Source organism: Macrotis lagotis, chromosome 2 (genome assembly GCF_037893015.1).
Source record: "Macrotis lagotis isolate mMagLag1 chromosome 2, bilby.v1.9.chrom.fasta, whole genome shotgun sequence".
Lineage (NCBI taxonomy): Eukaryota > Metazoa > Chordata > Mammalia > Peramelemorphia > Peramelidae > Macrotis > Macrotis lagotis.
Window position 1 is genome coordinate 162,683,700 of NC_133659.1, and position 23,924 is coordinate 162,707,623.

Consider the following 23,924-nt stretch of genomic DNA (forward strand, 5'->3'; position numbering starts at 1 on the left):
TACATGACCAGGAGTAAATGCATCCCTAGAATGGAACATGGGAGCAAAGCTGGGAAACTCATCCCAGCCATGGCGGCAGGCCAAGTAAAGCCTAAGAAGGAATATTGGCGTGGAGGGTTGGGAGACAGCTCAGTAGTCTTTAGGGAAACTGAGTAGGAAGAACTTTCGTCATTGTAGAACTGCAGTTTATTCATGCTAGTAAATAGACCTCTCCCCAGTGCTTCCCATGAAATTATCCCAGTCCCAGGCTTTGCAGATAAAGATATGCTGCTGATCACTAAAAGGGTTTTTCTCAGTTTTATTGAGAGAAGAGGGATACCAATTCTATGTAATCCACTCAGGCAGTCTAGATGTCAGTGCTGGGAAATATTGCAGGAACTGGAAGAAGTACAGTCAAGGCAGCTGAAGAATTTATGAGTGGAGAAGTGAAAAGGAACAGAGAGCTGGAAGGCTAGGATGGACATTTCCAGGTGAATTTGGCCTGTAGAGATGCAGAATCAAGATAGCTCTGACTTTTTAGACAAACCCCATTCTCTCTTTACCTGTTCTGGCATAAGGGTCCAGTTGCCCCTCTACAATGTCCCCCCTCTGACATCCCACTGCCACAACCAGCACAGACTTGCTCTCTGCCTCTGCCTCTTCACCTTCAAATTCTTGAAGACTATCATGTCTTCACTTCTTTTATCACATCCCCCATAAATTTTCTCTTCTGAACTATACATCTCCAGAGTCCAGTTAATTCTCATATGACTAAGTCTAGATATCCTCCCATTTAGATATACTGAAACCAGTGGTGTTTGGATATTGCCCCAAAACCCACCCTTCCTGCTCAAAAAAAAAAAAGGTATGGGTAGTTTTGTCTGGTCTTAGCTGCACACCTCTAGTTTTATACCCTGGTAGAATGCTCTCCCTAAGGGCAGGATCACTTTGTTTTCCTTTATCTGGGACTAAGCACAGAGTGAGTAAATATTTGAACTGTTGAGTAGGGCAGAAGGTGGAGCCTTTCCTGCTTGTAAATTGCTTTTCTTCACTCCCAAGGAAGGTATTCAAACTCCTGGATTTCTCTTCTGGGAGCGCCATCAGCAAAACTTCCATAGACCAAAACACCAGAGCTTCTGGCCAGCTAACCCAGGGGTCAGCAATCTTTGCCTCATGATTGACCCAGCTTTGGATTATTGGTTTTCTGGAGCAGGGGAGAAGGCTTGTGGAATGGAGGCTTATCCTGTGAGCAGAAGTAAATATTTCCATATTCATACAGTTTGGACTGTGTTCAGAATCAGTTTAGAGCTGGGAGGATCCATAGAGATCATCTATTCATGGACTCTCAGAGGTCTATTCTACCTAGACCTTTAGGGGATTCCCTACAACATCACAACCAGCCTCTACTTGAAGGTCCTTGATGAGGTAGGCCATTCCACTTTTGGATGGTTCTCATTGTTTGAATGTTTCCAATTGTTAGGAAGTTTTTCTTTCTTTTTGGGGGGTCAAGCAGAAAATATCTAATTCTGCTTCCATGTGACACCCTTTTAAGTTCTTAAAGACAGCTATCTTTTCCCCCTTAAATTTTCCCTTCCTCATATGGTATGGTTTGCATATAAAGGAGTCCCATACACATTTAGGTCCTAATCCAAGTTCTACTGTGTAATATACCTCTCTGGCCCCCAAGTAATGGCTAAGTCCATAATAAAGAGCTTAGAGATCCTCAGAAAGGTACAAGAGGATTTTATTAACCCAGGGATGATTTGGGGGTTAGTCCTTCACCCCTAAGGAGTTCAGGGTCCAGGGAGGGGTGGACCTTCTTCATCTTTTTTAGTCTTGAGTTCTCGAGGAATCATCATCTCCTGAATCATGTTATAGGTCTCACATTGTGGGGGAAAGGAATTTTTCTGATACAAAAAAGGGAAGAGAAAAGGCTTTGGTTAAACCTCAGTTCGGTATATTTCCCAGGCATGAAGCCCTGCAATAGGGGAATAGTGGGATTTGAGGATGGAAGACACCATTTACTTTTTAAAATGAGTAGAAATGGGTTGACCCTGCAGCAAGAGCAGTGGAGTCTAGGTCACAGGAAGGACTTCTTGATATGAATTGGGAGTGGGAGAACTTGAATCATGAGTAACTGCGCCTTTCTTGGGGATTAAGGAAAAAAAGAGATGGGCCCCATTAGACTAAGTGTGGGGTTCTTCCTATACAGGGAAGTGATTCAGGCTCACCCCCAGCATCAGTTTTAGCAGTCCTGATGGGTTCTTAGATGGGCTCTTGGGTTTGGTGAACTTCACTTGGTGTTGGACAGCACTGAGGAAACCTCTCAGACCTGTTTCTGTGATTCGGTTCCCTAAAGGCATAAATGAGAAGATAAGCCTCTCAACACAGCCTTCCTCACTTAAGGGCTCTCAGCATAGGCTTCCGCTTCCTCATATCCTCTTTCATTTTCCTGAGTCATCCTTAATTCCAAAGAATTTAGACTACCGACTGCCCATCTACCCCTTCCCTAAGTCCCTCTCCTTATTTCCCTCCTCTTTCATCCCCTTCCAGCCTCAAATCACGATCCAAACATACCCCACTCTGGTTATTCATGGAGACTGACTCCAGATGGGAATCAGAGTGGTGGGAAGTGGGGGAGACAGTTTGTCCCTCGTGTTGATGACAGGGCCCTGAGGTTCAGGGAAAGATAGAACCTTTTATTTTGGGAGTCTGGAGAGCTGGATCTACTTACGAATAAGATTGAGGTGCATAAGGACTTTGTTTCCTGATAAGAAAACCTTCCCATTTCTATGCTCTGTCTGCTCTAAAAGAGGGCTGAGGATCTCAGTAGGCTCAGGGCTCAGCTGTTCAGGACAGGAGACAAAAGGATGATCAAGCAGTCTTTTTTACCTATTCCGATTGCCCTCTTTGGGCAGTTTCATCTGGTTACTATTAGAACTAGATGAAGGGAAAGCTATGGGGGCACTTCTTGAAAAGATTTGCTACAAGAGACCAGGAGCCAGAAGGAGGTAAGGGCAGAATACCCAACCTTTCCAAACTTGTCTACATATCGGGAATGGGAAAACTAGGGGGAGTCAGAGCTGACAGTGCAAAAATTGGCAGAGGTGATCAGACAGAAGTAGCAAAGGGGATAAGAAAAAAAAACATTTAGGACAGAACCATCAGTTAACTGGGGCTCTTTCCATGGTCTTCTGTGGAGAGTTGGAGACAAACAGTGACTCTCTTCCAAAACCAAGGGAAGTTTGGATTGTTAGTAGAGGTAGGGGAAGGGATGGTATCCTGGTCTTGGAAGTAGAATTAGTGGGATGATGAAGAGCACTGTTTCATCTTTATCCACAGAGGATAGCCAGAGATATGTAGCCAACAATGAAGAATACTGGTGAAAGGATAGGAAGATTGAAACTATAAAATAAGGGAGTTGAAAGAGAGGAAATGTGGGAAACTGGCTAGTTTTCTTCTCTGCAGAAGGCATAAATGAGAGAAAATGGATGGGGTGGGGGTGGGTGGAGATAAGTTAATTGGAGAAGATATTGATAGGTGGGGGGGGGAGCAGGGAAGTTCTGACAACCTTGGGAATTCTGCAAGGTGCCAAAGAATATGATTGGGGAGTGAGGAAGAAAGGATTGTTTGTCCCTCTTGTTGATGATGGGCTCTGCTTGTTTACAGTTCTCTTCCCCAATAATAGAAGACAGTATCCAACCTTTTTTTCTTGAATCACCTCAAACTCGGCAAGTGTACTCCGCTTCTCCCTGGGCCCCATCTTGGCCCCTTTTGCCCGACCAGGCTTCTGTTCTGGGACATTTAACTCTGTTGGGGAGGGAGAGTGGCTCAGGGGTCAAGTTCTAGATCCTTGAAAGCCACATCTGGGGATAGAGATGGTCTCTGGGATCTTAGAAGTGTCACCATAAGTCTACTGGAGACAGCTGGGGGAGGCCAGTAAGGATAAATAAGAGCAATGACCTCTAGGCCTGGCAGAGCTGCCTAATCATGACTTCAGAACAATGTTAGCTTCCATCTTTGTAGGGAATGTTACCTGATAAATGCTCTAAGGATTCTTCTCCATCTAGCACATGGAGCTGATTGAGCCCTGCCTGCATTGGAAGAGAACCCCCTCACTTCAAGGAGCTGGGGTCTTATTTTTTTTTAGGGTTTTTTTTTTTTGCAAGACAAATGGGGTGAAGTGGCTTGTCCAAGACCACACCGCTAGGTAATTATTAAGTGTCTGAGGCCGGATTTGAACTTGGGTACTCCTGACTCCAGGGCTGGTGCTCTATCTACTACACCACCTAGCCGCCCCAAGTAAGGGCATAAAAGGAGGTGGGGTCTTAATGAAGTCCCTGAACCCCAAGTAGCCTGTATATCCCAGGGATAATGACCAGGACACTCACTCCCTTTAGAACCCTTGGAAGTGTCTTCTTTCTTTGTGGCATTCTGGGTGGGGGATGCCCCAGAGCTGGGTTTCTCTTCTTTCTTGGTTATTTCCTACAGAGGTCAAGATGAAAATAATAAAGCTCATATTTACATTACACTTGAAAACTTACAAAGCACTTTACTCAGAACAATACTGGGAGAGAGAGGAAGTATAAGTACTATCATCCCCATTTTTAGAGATGAGAAAGGTCAGAGGTGCTCAGCCTTGTTCAAGGTGGCATTGCTCTAAAATGCTGGGGCTGCTATCCCCAGGCTCTACTGACTCTGGTTCAAGTCTTTCCACCTACATCAAGGGTTTCTAACTTTTTTTTAGTCCCTGTACTCCTTAGCTTTTAGTAAATATTCCATCACTTCCTATTCTATTAAAAAGGAAATAAATTCTAGGACTTAAGGATGTTTAGACACATAAACAAGAAGATTAATTTTCATAGATCAACTGTTGATTAGAAAATAATCCCTGTAGCCTCTTGACAAGCTTCTCATCCCTCCTAGATAGGCATAAGAGTCCCTATCTTGGGAACCCCTAAGCAAAGCCCTGACAATAGGAAGCTTTTCGGTTCCTCAGAGTCTTGAATCCCTGTAACTATGTTGATGCTCCTGAAGGATTGAGGTTCTGGGGATTTTCCAGACTAGGGTAGGATACTAGGCCAAACTGCTACCTTCTCAAATTCTCTCCCTTGGGACAGACAGTCACAATTAGTAAACACTCTTCCTGTCCTCTCTTAGTTCCACCCATCATGAGGACCTACAACCTTCTCCTTCTTCTTGCCCAATATGCTTTTAGAGGCCTTGAGTCCTTTGTCATTGCTCCCAGTACCACCAAGCACCAACAGAGGCCGGTCCCGTTCTCCTTGACGAGATGAAGAGGGCTGTGGGAAAGGGCAGAAAGGCAAATTAGCAGCCCCTTTCTCAATCCACTTGGGAAAAAGGTAGCCTCCATCCTAGGAAGGATCCTCACTGGTCACAGAGAACAACAACTGTTTGATTTATAAAATGCTTTGAAGGGGTGGGGAATGGTACAGCTAAGATTTCTAGATTTCTATATTGTTAGAGGAGAAAAATCTTAAGAGATCAGCTAGTTTCTTATTGCACAGATGAGAAACGGGGACCATGGAATTTTATTGGAGTCCAGTTAGGGACTCTTGAAATCCTGAAGGGGAAGACGGGGGACTAATAATAGCACAAAGGAATGAATGAAGGCTTCAGGTCATCCTGCCCAGAAGTTACAGGAAACACTGAACAGATTGATTTAAAAATTTCTCCACCTATTTGGATCTCTCACCGATCCCCTTATTCTCGTTCGGTCCTGAGCCCCCTTTTCTAGCAGAAGTCGCCGGCGTTCCACCACTTCGGTGTGTGTGAGTTCAAAAGGCTGCAGGACCTGAAACAAGGCATGTGGAGGGAAAGTAAGGGCTCCTCTGGTATCCAACCCATTCCTCTGGAATGGGACCCCCACCTTCACCTACCTCAGCAATCTTTAGTGCCCCCTTGTCCTCAATTCGATTATGGGCCAGGGACAGCCAAAGTAGGGAGCGGTTCAGCCGCAGCCCCTGGGGTGGGGAGAAAGGAGCTGAAGAGGCCTAGAGGCAGTACCCTCCCTGATCAGGGGTTTCACCCATAGTTTCCAGGCCCACCCCCATGTCCTGTTTCCCATCATATCCTGATTCTGCTCCCTCCAGTCTCCAAAAACTCTTGACCCTACTTCCCCATCATCCCTTCCCTCTGGTTCCTCAGGACCCCCAAGTTCTTCCCCATCCCACAAAGTCCTTATGGTTGTTTTCTCTCATGACCCCACCTAAGCCTAAACCCTTCACCAAACCCTTTCCCAATCTCCTCCAGTGCCCTAATCTCTTTCCTATGCTCTGAAGCCCTTTTAGTTCCTGTGGTCATTGCCTTCAGCCCTGCCTCCTGCCATGGAGCAATATTTCTTTTTTCTATATTTCTTTTCCTCCCCAGCTCCTTATGCCTCCATCTGCCCTGACCACTTGGCCCTTGCTTAGACCCATAGCACAAGCTCTTTTCCTTCCCTCCCCACAGCTCTTCTCTCCAATCTCTGGGTTTCCTCCTCCTATCTCCATTCCCTCTAATCAACCAATGACCCCAACCCTCACATCTGCTATGTAGCCAGCACCCTCATCTCCAATATGGTTGTAGCCCAGATTGAGAGAGACCAGAGTTCGGTTGCAGGTACGAAGTGTGGACAGCGCCTGGCCCAGGAGTTTTGCACCCTGATCGTTGATGTTGTTGTTCCGCAGGGACAAGTGCGTGATGCTGGTAGAAAGGGAATGTAGGAGGGGACAGGAGGCTTGGGACCTCCAGGATCAAGGACCGACAGGCCACAGAGGAATGGGCAGATAGAGTTGGAAGTAGGAAGATCTTAGGGGATTTGTGAGGGAACCTGATTTAGGGACGGTCAGGGTCTCAGGCAGCAGGGAGTCATGGTAGGGAGAATTGGGGAACAAGGAGAGAGGGTCCCTAAGGGAGGAGCCAAGGGTATCTTACCAGGGTTTGGAGGGGTGGAATAGAAGAGAAGTGAATTAGTCTATGGATAACATAGAGAAAGGGAATGTCCCCTCCAGATGGGGCAGGATTCAAGGATTGGGAGGAAAGGGAAGAGCCTCACGTGCTTTCTGGAATCATGAGCCTGTGGTAAGACTGTTCCACTATCGGGTTTCCCTCCAGAGTCACCTTCCTGATTAGGGATTGGGGAGATCAGCACTAGAAGCCCAGGGAAAGGCAGGAAAGACAAAGGAGCCCCTAAGGAGGGTGACTGTGTATAGAGGTCCTTGCAAGTAAGCCAGAAGCATGTACAAGGGGCACCCTGAAGTGGGGGAGCAGGAGGCTTAGCAGGAGAGGCAAGGATTGACTAAGACTAAGAATTGCCTAAGCCAACTGTGAGAAATTTAAAAAACTTGATAGTCTGGTTGTTCTTCACAGGGTCACAGATGGAGATCCAAATGGGACTTCAGAAGTCCTCTAATCCAAACCTCTCAGTTTACAGATGAATTAACTAAAGTTAAAGGAGATACCCAAAGTCACATAGATAGTATGGAGTAGTCAGAATTTGAATCCAGGTCCTTTGATTCTACAGCACCATAAATCCAGGGTATAGTCTGTAGATGGGATGGAAGTGGAGCCATAGGTATCAAAAGAGGGAGTTCCCTTTCAGCTGCTGATTGTCTTTTGGAATTCCCTGGCTACTAAAGACTGATAAGACTCAAACTCCATCCCACCCTGGAATCTTTAAGATTATAATTCTAGTGCTAGAAAGGACCTTTGAGACTGCTAGTCCAGCCCTTTATTTTATAGATGAGGAAATTTAAGACTCAAAAGGTTAAGTGAATTCTCCAAGGTCAAACAGGTAGTGACAAAGATGGAATTTGAACCCAGTTGGTCTGACTCTCAAACTTTACTGCCACCATGATAAGTGTAGTTGGCTGTCCTGGGATCTGGCTTTTGTAGGGGCCTTTTAGATGATGGTGAAGAATGGCTTTTCTTTCTCTGGAGCCTCTCAGAATGGTTTGCTCTGGGAGAGAGGTGATAGGGTGTAAGGGAACACAGAAGGGACAAGACAGGGAGAAAATCTGTCCCTTGGCCCCTACTGTTGGAGGACTTGCTTTCCAGATGTTCCTGCCTCCCTCTTCCCTGGGTTATTTCTTTACTTTCAAATTTTGCCCTCCCAAATTTTGCCTGTTCAAACTTTTCTATTTGGATGGGGGAACTCAGAGCCAGGGTACAGTTAAAATGGTCAAGGTGCCCTCCTCTCCTCTCCATTACTGCTGTGACAACTTTCAGCAATCAAGATGAAATAGGGCTGAAAGGAGAATCAGCAAAAATAGGTTCCACTTTGTGCTTTCACATCAACTCTGTTTCCTCTTTTCTAAAACAGGGGTGCTGGATGATGCACTCTATAGTGCCCCTTCCAGCTCTCACAATCTTCCCTTTGACTCCATCTCTGGTCAGCCTCAATTTCAGGGAGATTCAGGTGACCCCCCTTGGTGACTAGACAGATCGCTTCCTCTTTCTGTTTCCCCAGTTTTTACCTCTGGATTTCAACCAATTTCAAAGGTTGTCCTTGAAGGTCTAACATAAGTTGAGGATTGAGGATGGTTGCCTTCAAGAATTCTTTCAATCCTATGCCTGAAAGTATCCATTTCATAATAAATTTTATGACTCCCAATAATCATTCAATTTCTTGGACCCCAAATGTGAAGAAACAACTGGCCCTAGCACCTAATTATCAAGAATAATTAATTTAGGGGCAGGAAGGCCCTAGAGTCAGGAGCACTGTAGTTCAAATCTGGTCTCAGACACTTATTAGCTATGTGACCTTTAGAAGTCATAGATGGATACCTCCAAAAAAAAGTTAAGAATAATTCATTTAAATAGAGGCTACCAAATTACCTGCTGCTTCTGAGCTTTCTGGGATGGGTAGACTCCCTAGCAAACTTGGGATATAGAGTCTCCATCTTCCCCTCTACGCTGCTATCTAACCCCCTTCCCCAGCTGAGTGGGAGTTTGATGATGAGGTGGTCCCAGGTACAGCTCTCAAATCAGGAGAGATCGTCTTTGTCTACGTGATTTGGGGAAAAAGGTCCTGTCACAGGGAGCTAGGCACCTATATCAGAGCCCCTGGGTAAGTGAGTATAAGTCAGTAATGATCCTTTCTCAGTTCAGGATTTAACTAATTTCTCATAGGCAAATGAAGAATTAACAGAATAAGAGGGTTGTCAAAGTAATAAAGCTAATTTCTCACTTTTTTTTTACTTTTACTGTCTTAAAAAAGAAAAATTAAATCCAAATGTTTAAATTTTGCTTTCTGTCCTCATATTTCTTCTCCCACTATATACAGTGAAGCAGTGTTACATTTGAAAAAACTAATGCCAAAAGAGGTTTCCAGCTAGCTTCTGCCAGAGCTGGGCATAGAACAAAAAATCTGCCTCCTAGCTCCATAGTAACAATGTTGTAGGTTCCTCTTTTCTCTCTTAGATCTGTGGTTCTTAACCTGGGGTCCAAGAACACTCAAGTTACCAAAATCCTGGATGCATTTCAAGTATCCATGAACTTGAATAACTAAAAAACTTTTTTTTACATCTTTGTTTTCGCCAATCTCAAACTGAAATTTAGGATTTCCTTCCCTGATTTTTTTTAAATCATTCTAAGAATGGGTCCAAAGGTTTCACCAGACCAAAAAGGCTCATGACATTTTTAAAAAAAGTTTAAGATCTCTGCTCTAGACTCCTGTGGATTTCATCATCTCCCATGAATTTTTAAGATTTAGAATTGGAAGGGACCTCAAGTCATCCAATCCAAATCCTTCATTTAATGAATAACGAAATTTCATTTTACAAATGAGGAAACTGAGGTCCGTTGTCTTCATTACAATGAGTTTCTGTTCTTGTCTGGAAAAAAAAACATTAGGGCTTCAGATGGACCATGTGGAAAAGGGAAACTAGTTGGGAGGGGAAAAAGGCAAGACTCCTAGAGATTCCAATCTGAAAAATTTCCAAACTGAGGGAAGGATTGGGGCGAGTAGCTTGGTGGTGCAGTGGATAAAGCCCTGGAGTTAGGAGGACCTGAGTTCAAGGCCAGCCTTAGACACTTAATAATTGCCTAGTTGTATGACCTTGGGCAAGTCACTTAACCCCATTGCCTTAAATAAAATTTTAAAAAAAGAAATCAGCTAAGGGAAGGATAATTGGAACTAGTACCAAGGGGGGAAAACCCCTTAGGATAGGAAAATTAAGAAAGGGAACATTGGATGTGGATGAAGGAGGCTGGAATCTAGAAGCAAGTTGTATGCCTGTCTTTTGTAAACTCTTCCTTTACCGCAGGTGGTAGTTTCTGTTTCATCTTTTTTTTTTTTTGTAAAGATTTTTCAAAACGAAACCTCTTGGAGACCTCATTTTTCTTCTCTGTAAAATGGGGCAATTGGACCTGAGATTTTTTTTCAGTTGTCGGTGAAAGCAATGAATTTGTATACTGTCAAAGATTAGGGGTTGGAGTAAAGCAGGGGTGGGAACCTTTATTCTGCTGAAACTTATTTGGTTATTTATAACATCATTTGCCTGCTATATTTGGTCAAACATTGAATTCACCCCTAAAAATGCTCCTAGATTTATTGAATTTTGAGTCTGCCTTTGGTTGCTATCAAAGGGTCAGACCAAAGGATTTCTCAGACCTTATATGGTCCAAGGGCCAGATGTTCCCCGCCCCTGGCATAAAGAGAAAAGGGGGATCAAAGAAGAAATTTGTTCCTTTCATAGCAGGGCATCAGAAATCAATTTGTCCAATTATGTTTTGCACATGAGGAAACAAGCTCTGAGATGCAAAAGAATTTGAACCAGCCCCCCCGCTTTGCTCCCCCCATCTACCCAGGGCCTTGGAAGACAGGACCTCTCCCTGGCCTTTTCTGCTTACTTGAGAGTGGAGGCACAAGTAGGGATGAGAGCGATGAAGGTAGTTAAGGTCTCATCAGTCAGTCCCACTTTCCACAAGCTTAGGTAAAAGGGGAGGATATAGGAAGACCATTACTTCAGATATCCAGCAAGTTGGGACCCAAGCCTGGTAGTCCTTCCCCCATCCTCTACAGACAGGACATCCTTGCAAACTACCATCTAGAACAGACATTCCAATCCAAAACAACCCCAATTATTCTTGTCCTTGATTAGCTTTATCACCACAAAGTTTCTTTCCCCTTCCTTTAGTATCTTCCTAATGATCCTACACTCCTAGAAAGAGCTTCAGTTCTACCCTTAAGTCTCACTTCTTTGTTCCCTGGGAATCTCTAATTCCTATCAACAACCCTGGTAGGTAGGGGCTATTATGATCCCCATTTTACAGTTAAGAAAACTGAGGCAAACATGTTAACTGTCTTGCTCATTGCCATATGGTTAGTAAGAGGCAGGATTGAAACTTGAGTCTTCCTGACACACCTCCCCCAGAGTCTGAGTCCTTTCTGCCCCTTATTCCTCCAGTATATCTCATATCTCCCTTCAGTCCCTTCTTAGGAGTTCTTCCCCCCTCCCCAAACTCTTGCCCCATCTCTCACTTGATAGCCTGCAGCTGGGTGAGGGAGGGCAGACACTTGCTAAAAATCCCCAGAATTGGATCAGCCAGTTTCCAACCTAAAGGAAAAAGGGAGGTTGAAGCCTGAGTAGAAAGGGTTGAGTTCTGAGCTAGGGCGGGGGTGGGGGGGGGGGGTGGAGGAGGGAGGCTCACCTCGGATGAAGATTTCCCGAACAGACTTGGGGTCCTCTTGGTCCAGCTCCACCTGGATGGTGGGCCGGAAGAAGGCATATTTGGTCTCAATCTGGAGGAGGCTGTTTTGGCTACAGGAGGCAGAGACTCGCTGTTCCTCCACTGTGGACATGTGGGGAGGGGATCTCAATCATCCCTCCCTGCCACCTTGTCCTCCACTCTCATCTCACTAGCCTTTTCAGGAATGCCCAAAGGAGATGAATCCATCAAAAGGATCCTAGATTGAGGGCTAAGAGACTTTTTCAGATGAGGAAAACATCTATATATCTAAAAAAGATGATCAAAAGATGACCTACCTATCTATGCAAGGTTTACATAAGTAGCAAGCACCCAGTCTCCAAGCACTTTATTTCTTGGAGTTCCAAACCCCAGGATGCAGAACATTTGAGGTTATAGAGAAAAAACTTAGAAGCGTTGAGCAAGAAAGCCTAGCTATCTCTGTCTTCCAGTGTGCAGAGTTGAGTGAGCAGGAAAGATGGGGAAATAGAGAAAGAATACTTGCCCTAATCATCATCATCACTAATATTTCTATAGTCTCTTGGAGCCTTGCACTTCCCTCTGGGAACTCTCCCATGCACACCCCTGGGCCCCAGAATCAGTCTGATATGGAGGCTGGAGAGCATGTCAAAATGCCTCAGGCCCAGCCAGGAGATCTGGTTGGAGGTGGTGGGAGGGGAGGAACTGGAATGAGTTCACTCACCCACTGGCTTTTCAGAGGTGGAGGTACTGCGACCCTGGTTGCGGACAACAACTTTGGGGAAGTCTACATATCCATAACGAGTACAGAGTTCGACAAAGTCCTGTTCCAAGATTCCCACGCACTGATAGTCCTCTGAGGGAAGAAGGGAGAAGGATTTACTTGGACCCTCTGCGATGGCACATCACATCCACCAGGAGGAAGCAAAGACTGGGCATCCTGACTACATCTCCCAAGTAAACTGTGGGACAGATTTGTCTTAATATTTATTCCCCTTCATCTCCCTGCCCTATCCTATCCTCTGGAGCTTCCTCACCCCTTGCCCTTCTATTCTCCCTTCCTATTATGTCTCATCTCTTGCCCTCTTCCCTGCTGTCTCTTCATCCCCTAACCCTCTCCTAGTCTGTCTCATCTCCTGCCCCCTTCCCCTCTGTCTTCTCATCTCCTGCCCCTCTACCCCTGTTTCTTCATACACTGCCTCTCTCCTCAAATATCCCTCCCTTGCTCATTTCCCTAAAGGGCAAAGAGCTGTGTCATCCTGAGCTCTTTGCAACCTCAGGGTCCGGCTCTGGGCAGACACAATGAGCTGAAGAACAAAGTGCCCTGCAATAGGACTCAAATGACCCGACTCTAATCCTGCCAGTAATGGAAAGTTATTTCATCAGGTTGCTATTTCATGGGTTGCTATGTACCTGAGACTGTAATGGATAGAGATGGAACTCCAAAGGTAACTAAGATCTCAATCTAAAAACTTACAGTCAAGTTCAAGGTAAGACAAAATTCAAATAAATATTCAAATAAAAAGATAATACAAAACAGGATATGGAGTATCCTAGAACTCCACCAACACTTTCTAGGAACCTCTGGTATTGTTTGAAGAGCTAGGTGTTTGGGGATCTAAAATGTTTAGATACAACATGATCGCTGCCCTTATGGAGTTTATAGGTCAGTCTAAGAATCTAGGCTGTTCCCCTTACTACCTGTATGTATGGTTTTAAGTAAATGATTATCTTTTATTTTCCAATCTGTGACATCAGGGACTTGACCTGATGGCCTCTATGGAAAGCCTTTTCCGGCTCTTATTAATTTCCTGTAGGAGTTCCAAGGTCGGGGGTAACCGAGAAAGGCCTCCTGGAAAAGATGGCATTTGAAGTGTGCCTTGGAAACGGAGCGAAATCTGAATCAATACTAGGAGGCTGGGGGTGAAAGGGTGTGCAAATGTGGCACAATCTGGGAGGCGGGGAAGGACGGCTTCGGTGGAGGAGAGCATTTCTATATGGGAGCAATGGGAGAGAAGGAAGTCAGGAATCCCTCAGTTTCCTCCACCAGAAGTGGAGCCCGTCAGTAGCGGACAGAGGATGGACATCCAAGCCTTGGACAGGTGGGAGATGAAACAGGTGGACTTTGCGGCTGCAGGGCTGGGGGTGGTCTTGTCCAGCTCCCTTCTTTCACAAATGAGTAAGTGACGTGAAGTTAGGTGAGCCGTCCCCACGGCCACTTGGCATAAGGCAGAATCCGAACCCAGGTCCTCCGAATCTAGCCCCCCTGCTCCGCCCCCCCACCCCCCCGGGTCCGGTCTCACCTGGGTTTTTGGGCTCCTCTTCTCCCAGAGTCTGGGGGATGGGGGCAGGCTTCTCCTTTTGCCCCCTCTCTTTCTTCCCCATCTTCCCCGAGGCATCGGGGGTTTTGGGCGCTGGGGAAGTGCGGGAGAGAGGAGAGCCGATGGACCCCATCCCTCCGCCCGCCCCCCGACCCCGCTCCCCCCAGGCCGCGTGGGGGCTCAGACGGGAGTGGCTGCAGCAGGGCCCTGGGAGGGGGGCCCGTGGGGAGGGGGCCGGGGGCCGGGGCGCAGAGGGGAGTGAGGGCCCGGGGAGAGGCGGAGGGACTGGGGGAGCGGGACGAGGCGCCCCGGAGCCGGGCTCCGGAGGAGGCCGCTCTACCAGCCCCGGCTGCAACTCCGCCTGGGCGTCCCTTTCTCTCCAGGACAACGGGACTGGAGCCCGGGGCGGGCCGGCGGGCGGGGGGCGGGCCGGCGGGCGGGTGGGCGGGCCAGGGGACAACTGCGGGGCGCTCGCGCGGGCTGCAGAGGGCGCTGCGGGGCCGGGAGCGCCGGGCGCGCCGCGGCCTCAGCGCGCCTGCGCGCCTGCCGCCCGGGCTGCGGGTCGGGAGGAGCCGCGCGCGGCGCCGCGGGGTGACTGACAGGGCGCTCGGAGCCGTGCGCGGCGCCGTCCTGCGTCCGCGCGCCCGCGGCGCCCCCGGGGGACAGGGCGCTCGGAGCCGTGCGCGGCGCCGTCCTGCGTCCGCGCGCCCGCGGCGCCCCCGGGGGACAGGGCGCGGGCGCCCGGAGCTCTGAGGCGCGATTTCGCCCCGATCCATTGAGGGGGCGCCGAGACGCAGAGAATTCAGCGCTTGAGGAGGGGTCACCCGCCCCCCAATAATCAAAGACGCTCCGCGCCACGAGACATGCAGCGACTTTATTTACACGCGCGGCGCGGGCCCCCGGGGCCCCCGGCCTGGGCAGCAGCAGCACAGAGCAGCCCTGGCGCCCTGCCCAGCCCCGGGCCACGGTGGCCGCCTTTTCTCCCCCGGGACCCCGAAACCACGGCTTCCAGCTCCTCTTCTCTTCAGCCGTCGGGGGGGGCTGTCTCCAAACTGGGGGGCGGGGGGCGCCCCCCAGGAGCTCCGAGTTCGGTCCTCCCTCAGGGCCCGGGCTCTCCTCAGGGGCCCTCCCCGGGGCCCCTTCAGCGATCCTGGCGCGGCCTCGGCGGCGAGGGGGGGTGCCGGACGGGAGGCAGGTCATAGTGTCCCGGGATGTGGCTGTTCTTGGGGGAGTCGTAATGGCCCGGGGGAGGACCTGGTGGGATGGGGGGCTGCGGTGCTCCAGCGACGAAGTCTGGTGGGGAGAAGACGCAAGGGCTGTGGATGAGTCCTGAGCCCCCCCCCGCACTTTGGGGCCTCCTCCTAAGCAAGGTCCATCCTCTCTTCCCCCTTCTGCTCTTCCCCATTCCCTCCTTCTCTCCTCCTCCAGTCCTTGTCCTGGTCACGGCTAATACTGACCTGATGTCCACCCCTACCCCGACTCCACCCCGTGGTGAACCATAAAAAGCTCGGAGTAAACTCTCCCAGTCTCTTCCCACCCTTCTCCCCAATCTGAACTCGACCTAGGGGCAACCCTGCCTGGCTCAGGACTGTGAGCACCCTCACCTGGGGTTGGTGGGTTTGGCTGTTCATAGGTGCCGCTGTCCCTCTGGCTGTCCGGTCTTGGCAGTCTTTGACTCTTCCGGGGGTGGGGCACATATCTGCGAGGTGGACTGTGTTCTGCCAAGGTCTCCGCCGCAGCACCTGAGGGGCCTTTCATTTCCATGTAGCTACCCTCGCTGGGGGGGCCCAGCAGGCTAGGCAGGTCTCGGATGGTGGCATAGGGGTTCTCACTGCACAGGGAGTTTATGCTGGCCCCTAGTCCTTCTTCTGGGATGGGCCCTGGGGGATGGGGAGTAAGATCAGGCCTCAGCAGAGGTATCCCCCACACACTTCCTCCACCAAACCTTTTCAGTTTTTAGATTCATGTGATTCCCTACCACTCCCTTCCACCTTCTTCTGACTGACTGTACCTTTACCGTAGAGGTGTCCCAGTCCATTGCCAGAACTGTAACTGTACCGCTCCAATAGGCCTCTCCCTGGGGAAAGGGATGAATATCATAGGACTGAGACTTGGAAAAGGCCTTAGAAATAATTTCCAGTTCTCTGCCTTTCACAGAGGAGGAAACTGAGGTCCAAAGTTACTTTTCCCTAGTATGGAATAAAGCTGGTATCTTCAACCTGGCTCAGGTTTTCACATCCCCCTCTCCCTGCTACCTTCAAAAGGTTCCAGATATACAGATACCCTTACCCCTCATTCATGCTAATACAGAATTCCATGGTTTCAGAATAAGATGTTTTCCCACATTCCCTTTGCTTCTACCCCTCTTAATCCCCAGCTACCCAAAACCCTTTACCCCTTTCCCGGTGCCCAGAGGGGAGCTCCTTGTGGTGCTTCCAGTCAGCAGGCAGTGTGGCATGACCGTCTTGCCCATAAGCACCAGGGCGTTCTGGGGCCTGGAGGCTAGCAAAGAGCTGAGCACCTGGCACCTGGGAAGACAGTGAATCCAGCATGGTGAGAGCAACAGAAAAATCAGAGAGCAGAGTTAGGAATTAGTCTCAAAAGTCACCTGGTACAATTTACACATTAACAGAGCTAATGTAACATCTGGGACAAGTGATCATCCAGTTTTTACTCAAAGATGCCCATGGTTCATTGCACTTTGGGGCTCCGGGAAAGGAAAATCAGTGGGCAACCAGAATTGTTCAAATGCTTCTATCCATTGCTTCTAGTTTTACCCAGGCCAAGCAGAAAAAAACAAAACCATATAATCCCTCTTCTACAAGGCAGATTCAGAAACTGAAAGACTATCATCTTCCCTCTAAATCTTTGCCGGTTCCATCACAATGGAGCTAATCCCCCCCCCCCAACCCCAGCCTAGTCTCCCTCCTCTAAACCTGCTCCTCTTCTCCAGATTTCCCCAAATTCCAAACCTAAAGATGCCTTCCTCCCACCCTCAATGCCCTTTCCCCAGGTACTGACCTTGTTAGGGGGTGGGGGAGTGGGAGAGCACTGGGACAGTGTGTGGTAGCTGGGGTTGGAGTAATAGTGACTGTAACTTGGTGGAACATCTGGACAAGACAGAAGAACCAGGATAGGGATAGGGTTAGAGCCCAGGGTCACACATGAGGGAGCCTCTGGGATGGGGAGGGAGCCCCTTCCCTAAGTATGGGCAGAGGGAAGAGTGAGGTCCATGGTTATCAGGATGGAAAACTAGCAGCCAGATGAGTAAGACAGATTTCAAGATCTCATTATCCAGCCTCTCTCTTACTCATCTTGCTTACTCTACCTTTGTATCTCAGATGTAAAGAACAGATTAGTCCAGAGGGGGACAGGAGGGTCAGAGAATGGGAGAAGCAGAAGGGATCTTTGAGAACACTGCTCTAAATTATACCCCTTCCTCATTTTACATATGAAGAAACAGACTCAGAGAATGGAAATCCCTACAAGTCACCCAGTAAGAGAATGACCAAGACAGTACTATAACCCAGGTCTCTTGCACCCAGCAGCTGGTTTTTATGCCCTCTTCTTAGACCTCTTCCACACACAGGACTTCCCACATCCTCCCCTGCCCCTGATTCCTGACCCTCACCTGGGATAACATATTCAGAACCATCTAGGCGTCCACTGTTGTAGGCTACAGCCAGGTGCTGGTGTGCTTTGCCTTTCTGCCAGTGCCGATATCCTATGAACAGTGCTACCAGTGCCACAACCAGGGCCCCTAGCACTGCAATGCCAATCACTGCACCCAGTGAATCATAAGTCACTGGCAGGGTGGGCACCATGGTGAAGGGTTGATCATGGTTACCTAGGCAGGAAAGAAGGGAGGAAGCTGCATGTACTGCTAGGAGTGGACAGAAGAAAGAACATTCCTCCAGAGACTGTTGTCATTTTTTTCTCTTTGAAACCCCAGCACACAATTAGGTAATGAACTGAATTGATGAAGCCACCATCCATCCCCAACTTTGCTCCCAGTGGGAATTTGGAGGGGAATTTGGAGGCTGTCCTAAGTGACTCACCAATTTTGCAGGGGGAACCACTGTGTCCTGGTGGACAACTACAAGCCCCTGTTTCAGCCTGGCACTGTCCCTCAGAGCCACATTGGCACAGCTGGGAGCAGTTAGAACCAAACATACCTGGAGGACAACCTAGAGAGATAAGCAAAGGGAGGGATCATAAGGATTCAAAGAAATGGGGACCAGGAACACTTGTGTACTTCTCCAAGAAAAAAAATACTATTTCTTTCATTTCTGGAAGCAGTTCCTTGAGTTCCTCAATTTCTTTCTAGATTAAATATGGTCTGAGGTTACATAATAGCAAGATAAAATGGACAGCTCCCAAAACATGTTCATACTTGCTCATCTCATGAAACACAGTTTGGTACAGAAGGAACTGCTCTTAGAATGAGAAGACTTGGAGTAAAACATGCTTTGCTATTTTTTAATTTTGTGACTAAGTAATCCAGTGTCGCTAAGATTCAGCCTCCTCTATAGGCTGGAAATAATAATGCTTTCACCATTAGATTAAAACGTTGTGAAGAAAGTACTTTGGAAACTGTGATGGGCTATAGAAACATGGACCATGAAAGCAGCTGGCAATTATGCAAGTAAAGCGCATAAAGTGTCCATACCCTTTGACCTGGAGATTCTTCTACTAGTACATCTACTAGTAGGTCACTGATTAAAAAAAAAAGTCCCCATATGCCCCCAAAATATTTAAAGAAGCACCTTTTGCAATAGCAAAGAATTGGAAACAAAGGAGATGCTTGTGAATTGGGGAATGACTAAGCAAATTGTGATCTATGAATATAATGGAATATTACTATATTGTAAGAAATGATGATTATGATAAATACAGAGAAGTATGGAAAGATCTACATGACTTATTCAGAGTGAAACAGAAACAAAAAAAGCCCCACAAAACCCAGTGTTTTAACAATAATATACCCAGACAAAAAATCAAAAGTGAATGTTGTAAAGTTACAAAAAAACAAACGTTTTCAAAGAACAGTCATGAGAAGATACCTTACTCTATCTCTTTGCAAGGGCAGGAGGCTTACACATATTTTTCAATTAATTCATCAGTTTTTTATTTAAGAAGTTTGTTTGTAATATGGAATGGTTCTTTGGGAGGGGAGAGGTAAAAAGTACTGGGGGATATTTGGGAGATGTTTAAAAAAAATCAACATATTGCTTGCCTTCTCATTGGATATGAGAAAGGCTGGAAATTTTGTAAATTTTTTAAAAAGAATGTTAAAAATAGTTTTTAAAATTAGAAAAGATATCAATAAAAATTATTTTTAAAAAAAGAAAAAATAAATCCTGATTATTTAACCGCAACAAGTGTCCTAAGGATCAAATAGGGTAGACACAGGATTCTTCAGATTGGACATAGAGATCACATGACCCAAACTCCTCATTTTATAAGAAAATGAAACCTAGACAGGAAAAGTGACTTGCAAGAGGTCACAAAGCAAGTTTGTGATACAAACAGGTCTCACCCTCAGGTCTTCTTACTGACTCTCAGTTACCACTATTTCCCCTTCCTCACTCTGTGGTCATTTGATCCATTGTCCATTGGGTTCCATATCCTATTAATCCTTGTTTTAGCTGCTTTGGGGGGCAGTTAGGTGGTACAGTAGAGAGAGCACCACCCTGGAGTCAGGAGAACCTGAGTTCAAATGTGACCTCAGATACTTGACATTTACTAGCTGTGTGACCCTGGGCAAGTCACTTAAACCCAATTGCCTCACAAAAAAACCCCAAAACCCATGAAATTTATGGCCATGTAATCTACATGCATTCTTTTTGCCCTGCCATATCATCAGTTTTTCTCTACTAGTTGGTTTCAGGATCGTCCCTTTACTGTATAAGGGGTTAGTTTGGAAGTCGAAACATAGAAGAGATGATCTTTTCAAAAATTATTTCCCTACCCTTCCACCACTATCGTTATCATCATCATCATCATCATCATTATCGTTATAACCATCATTGCCATCAATTATCATCATCAAAAGCTTGCATTTACATAGTACTTAAAAGATTTACAAAATACTTTACATATATCACATTTGATTCATCTTGTTGGTACCTTCAGAGCAGAAGCGTCCAGTCCAACCTGGTGGGCAGATGCAGCTTCCTTCTTGAGGCTGGCAGTGCCCACCATTGTGGCACTGACAGGGAAGAGCACAGTTTTTGCCCCAGTACCCTAGTGGGCATGCTAGAGCAGGGGGGGAAAAGAGGAATTACCCTAATGAAAGCCAGGTTTAGGAATTAGAGTAATACCACTCCTACTATATTCCCCCCGTTTAATTTGGGACCTACTGAGCCCCTACCTTCCCCATTCATTGTTTCTATGTGGCCAACTGCGGCCTGAAGAGGTCCTTTCCACTGTTCTTTCCCAACTTTCTACTCTTACTCACGCTGGGAACAATCAGGGCCAGTCCACCCAGCATGGCAGTAGCAGCTTCCATCAACAGGGTTGCAGGAGGAATGGTTGGAACATTTGCAGGGAGCACAACGTTTGCCGTATCGACCAGGCTGGCAGGCTAGGGGGGGAACAAAGAAAAGACTGAGAAATATATCTTTCTTTCCAGGGCCTTCTGTCTTCTATGCCTCTCTTCCTCCTCTCTCTCTTGCTGCTTCAGTTTAGAACATTTTGACAAGGGTGATAATAGGGGACCAGACTCCTGCTACCCCACAAGAGTCCACTGATTGGTTCAAAATTAGCTCTCTTCCTAGTAGACTCCTGGTCCCTTTACTCTCTTTCTCTGAAATCAAGGTTAAGTGACCTGCCCAGGGTGACTAGTAACTGTCCAAGGCCAGATTTGAGTTCAGGTCCCCCCGACTCCAGGGGTGATGCTCTAGCTGACCCATGCTTTCTTCTCTTACTAGCTTCTCTAGGTATTGCAGTGGATAGAGCACTGGCCTTGAAGTCAGGAGAACAGGAGTTTGAATCCAGCCTCAGACACTTGACACTTGTTAACTGTGTGACCCTGGACAAGTCACTCAACCCCAACTATGTATATGTCATGGCATCATTTTCCTGATATTGTGGTCTTCCACAATGAACGATAAACATCATTGTCATCATCATCATCCCTTTCACCCCATCCTTCAGAGCTCAGGTCTAATATCACCTTCATCAAACTTTGTCTGACCAGTCCAAATCATAGACCCACAGAGATCTCTCCCTCTTCTGAATTTCTATAGTGCTTACAGATTAAGATGAGTCTTTAAGGTTTTCGCATCCATCCTCCATACAAATGAGCAAAATCAGGCTGAGAAACATTAATTGACCTTTCCAAAGTCATACAGGTATTTTCAGTGACACAGCTGGGATTCAAACCCAGATCTTTACAATTCAACCATTCTTTCCACTATATCAATGAGCTGGTCCCATTCACTTTTCTTGGTTTGTCATATCAATTTTTCTTTTTATTTATTCCTTTTTTTCTGATTTGGAGTCAGAAAACACGAGTTTGAACTTACCTCTGGGTGAATGGGCTTATTTTCCTTATGAATAACAGCTGGCACTCATTTACTTTGAGGTTTACAGATCTCTTTAAATCTCTATGGAGCTTCAAAAATAACTCTCAGAAGCATATACGACATATATTGTACTCCAATTTTACAGATGAGGAAACAGAGGCTCAGACAGGTTGCAATTTTTCTTTGATCACACTGCATGTCAGAGGCAAAATTTAAACTATGGTCTTCCTGACTCCAAGTCAAGTTCACCCATGGTTTCAAATAGAAATACAGCCTCATAAGTAAGGTTCTCTGGGGGTCATAGGTCGACTTAGTTTTAAAATGCAAAGTTAACTATGTTTTATTGCATTTTTATTTTGTTAAATATTTCCCAGTTATATTTTAATCTTGTTCAATGTTTCCCAACTATATTTTAATCTTTTTTAATCTCCGTTCAAGAGTGTTGGGTCACATAAGTGACATCTCAAAACTACCCCATGTTATCTCATGTATAATTAAATAGCTGATCACCAAATCTAGAGATTATGCTGTTGAAAGCATTTTCCAATGAAGATTTTAGGAGTCTGTTGAGCTGGAAGTAAAGTTTCCATGGACTGACAGCAAAATATGTTCTCCCTCCTTGCTTCTACCTCTTAGTTCACAGATTTCTTTCAGATCTATATCAAATCCCACATTTTTCATTAGTGCCTTTCCTCCAGGATCAACTTCCATCTGCTCTGTATATAGCTTGGAGATACAGTCATTCCCACTCTAGAATCTGAGCTCCATGAGGACAGAGACAGTTTTTACCTTTCTTTTTATGCTGGACACTTGGCATCATGGCTAGAACATAGTAAAGACTTCATGAATGTTTGTTGACTACCTGACTGAATATCTAGATGGAAGAAAGGGAGGTGATGGGGAAACAGGGAGAGTAACTTACTTCTCTGGCAAGAAGGACCCCGGTAGCCAGGCACACAGATGCAACTCCCATTCTCAGGAATGCAGGTCCCCCCATTCTTGCAGGTACAGGAGTTATTGCAGTGTGGTCCCCAGAAACCTTCAGGGCATGGAAGGTCACAATGGAGCCCTATGGATCCAGAAGAAGGTAAATAGGTTAAAGAGATTCTTCTTCCTGGAGGTGACCAATCCTTACCAGCTATATCCCACTTTGGGACATGGAGGCAGGAGCCCTGGGGTGGGGGTGGGATGGGTGGCAAAGTCAATGTTTTTCAAGGACCTTCCCCAAGATCCCCAGCTAGATGGCCTGGATATTTAATTTGCTCACCTGTCCATCCAGACCGGCATTGGCAGTGCCCATGAATAGGGTCACAGCTATCCGCATGCTTACAATCACAGTGACTGGCACAGCCTGGTCCAAAATGCCCCTTCTTAGGGGAAAAAGAAGGGAAGGTTGAGAGTCCACAAGGGAGAGTTCAGAGGCAAGGACTAGGGCTTTGCAGTATCATCCCCCCAGACCCTTTCCTTATCACTGGTACTCACCAGGCAAGGAAGTTGGCATCGATCACCACGCCAACCAGGGGTGCAAGAACAGGCTCCTGTCTGTGGACTACAAGCAGCCCCATGGGCACACTGGCAGCTGGCATTGCAGCCAAATCCCCAAGTGCCTTCTGGGCAAGGCACAGAGCAATCACCTTTCTGCCATCCTGAATGAGAGAATGGTCCTAAGGACTAATGGCCTTTCCCCTTCCCATTCTTCTCCCACCAAGGACTCTTAAAAACAGACTGAGCCCCATCTGAGTTCTCAATCCTGGGATGATTTCCTAGGAAATCCCCTCCCCAATTCAGTGATGCAATCTATTCTGAGCCCCACCCTATGACTTTTGTCTCCCTCTTACTCCCCCCAGGGCTTCTCCTTTCTTAGAACACTTACAGTCCAGGTCTGGATCTTCCCCTACTCCAAACTTCACTGCTAGAACCCAAGTTTATCCCAAATCTTAAACCTTGTCCAGTTCTGGTTTCAGTTCTTAATCCTATTCCCATGGCTCCACCTTTAACACCCCCCCGCCCCCATCCATCCTCAGCTCCAGGCCCAGGTCCTTACAGACCTTCTTTGCAGTTGCATGTGCCATCAATTGGGGAGCAGCTAAGAGCATGCAAACAGGAACAGCTCTGGGAGCAGTTGACTCCGAATGTGTCCAGAGGGCAGAGGCGAGAACAATGGGGCCCCTAGCAGAATGAGACCCAGAGATCAATGAGAGGGCTAGGACACTTTGCCCACACCGTACTCCACTCCCTCAGTACCTCAGTCTATGAGGGTGGGAAGGACTGGTCAAGGGGGACACAGGAGGAGTATAGACTAGCCCAAGGATGCTAAAAAAAGTCAAATCTGACCAAAAAAGGGGGTCACACTCAATTCTAGAATTCTCCTTCCTCTTTCTTTCCCTAGAGACTGTGAGGTGGGACTCCCTGGAAATCCTAAGAG

General features: G+C 47.0%; 2 protein-coding genes across 5 annotated transcripts in view; both read right to left on the reverse strand.

The window, feature by feature from the left end:
* Positions 1–1,706: 1,706 nt before the first annotated feature.
* LRRC71 (leucine rich repeat containing 71) lies at positions 1,707–14,399 on the reverse strand. Of its 4 annotated transcripts, XM_074223175.1 has the most exons (16): positions 14,311–14,395; positions 13,953–14,063; positions 12,374–12,505; positions 11,635–11,775; positions 11,465–11,540; positions 10,834–10,911; positions 7,037–7,105; positions 6,525–6,684; positions 5,880–5,963; positions 5,696–5,794; positions 5,166–5,282; positions 4,371–4,464; positions 3,683–3,789; positions 2,714–2,825; positions 2,211–2,332; positions 1,707–1,886 (listed from the first exon to the last, which is right to left on the reverse strand). In XM_074223175.1, the coding sequence occupies exons 2-16, from the start codon at positions 14,032–14,034 to the stop codon at positions 1,773–1,775; spliced, it is 1,587 nt and encodes a 528-aa protein (XP_074079276.1). In that variant the 5' UTR covers positions 14,035–14,063; positions 14,311–14,395; the 3' UTR covers positions 1,707–1,772. The 4 variants fall into 4 exon arrangements, with proteins under 4 accessions (XP_074079276.1, XP_074079275.1, XP_074079274.1 ...); XM_074223174.1 differs by having other exon boundaries at positions 3,701–3,789; positions 13,953–14,399; XM_074223173.1 differs by having other exon boundaries at positions 13,953–14,399.
* A 351-nt stretch (positions 14,400–14,750) lies between these two features.
* Positions 14,751–23,924, reverse strand: part of PEAR1 (platelet endothelial aggregation receptor 1) — a 41,920-nt gene continuing 32,746 nt past the window's right edge. Inside the window, exons 11-23 of the mRNA XM_074223177.1 lie at positions 23,548–23,668; positions 22,982–23,145; positions 22,767–22,869; positions 22,422–22,568; positions 20,431–20,556; positions 20,100–20,228; positions 18,029–18,157; positions 17,602–17,817; positions 16,992–17,080; positions 16,366–16,498; positions 15,982–16,047; positions 15,575–15,850; positions 14,751–15,263 (exon numbers count right to left, since the gene is read on the reverse strand). Of these exons, the coding sequence (XP_074079278.1) occupies positions 15,112–15,263; positions 15,575–15,850; positions 15,982–16,047; positions 16,366–16,498; positions 16,992–17,080; positions 17,602–17,817; positions 18,029–18,157; positions 20,100–20,228; positions 20,431–20,556; positions 22,422–22,568; positions 22,767–22,869; positions 22,982–23,145; positions 23,548–23,668 (1,851 nt within the window). The 3' untranslated portion in view covers positions 14,751–15,111. The remainder of the gene's footprint in view (positions 15,264–15,574; positions 15,851–15,981; positions 16,048–16,365; positions 16,499–16,991; positions 17,081–17,601; positions 17,818–18,028; positions 18,158–20,099; positions 20,229–20,430; positions 20,557–22,421; positions 22,569–22,766; positions 22,870–22,981; positions 23,146–23,547; positions 23,669–23,924) is intronic.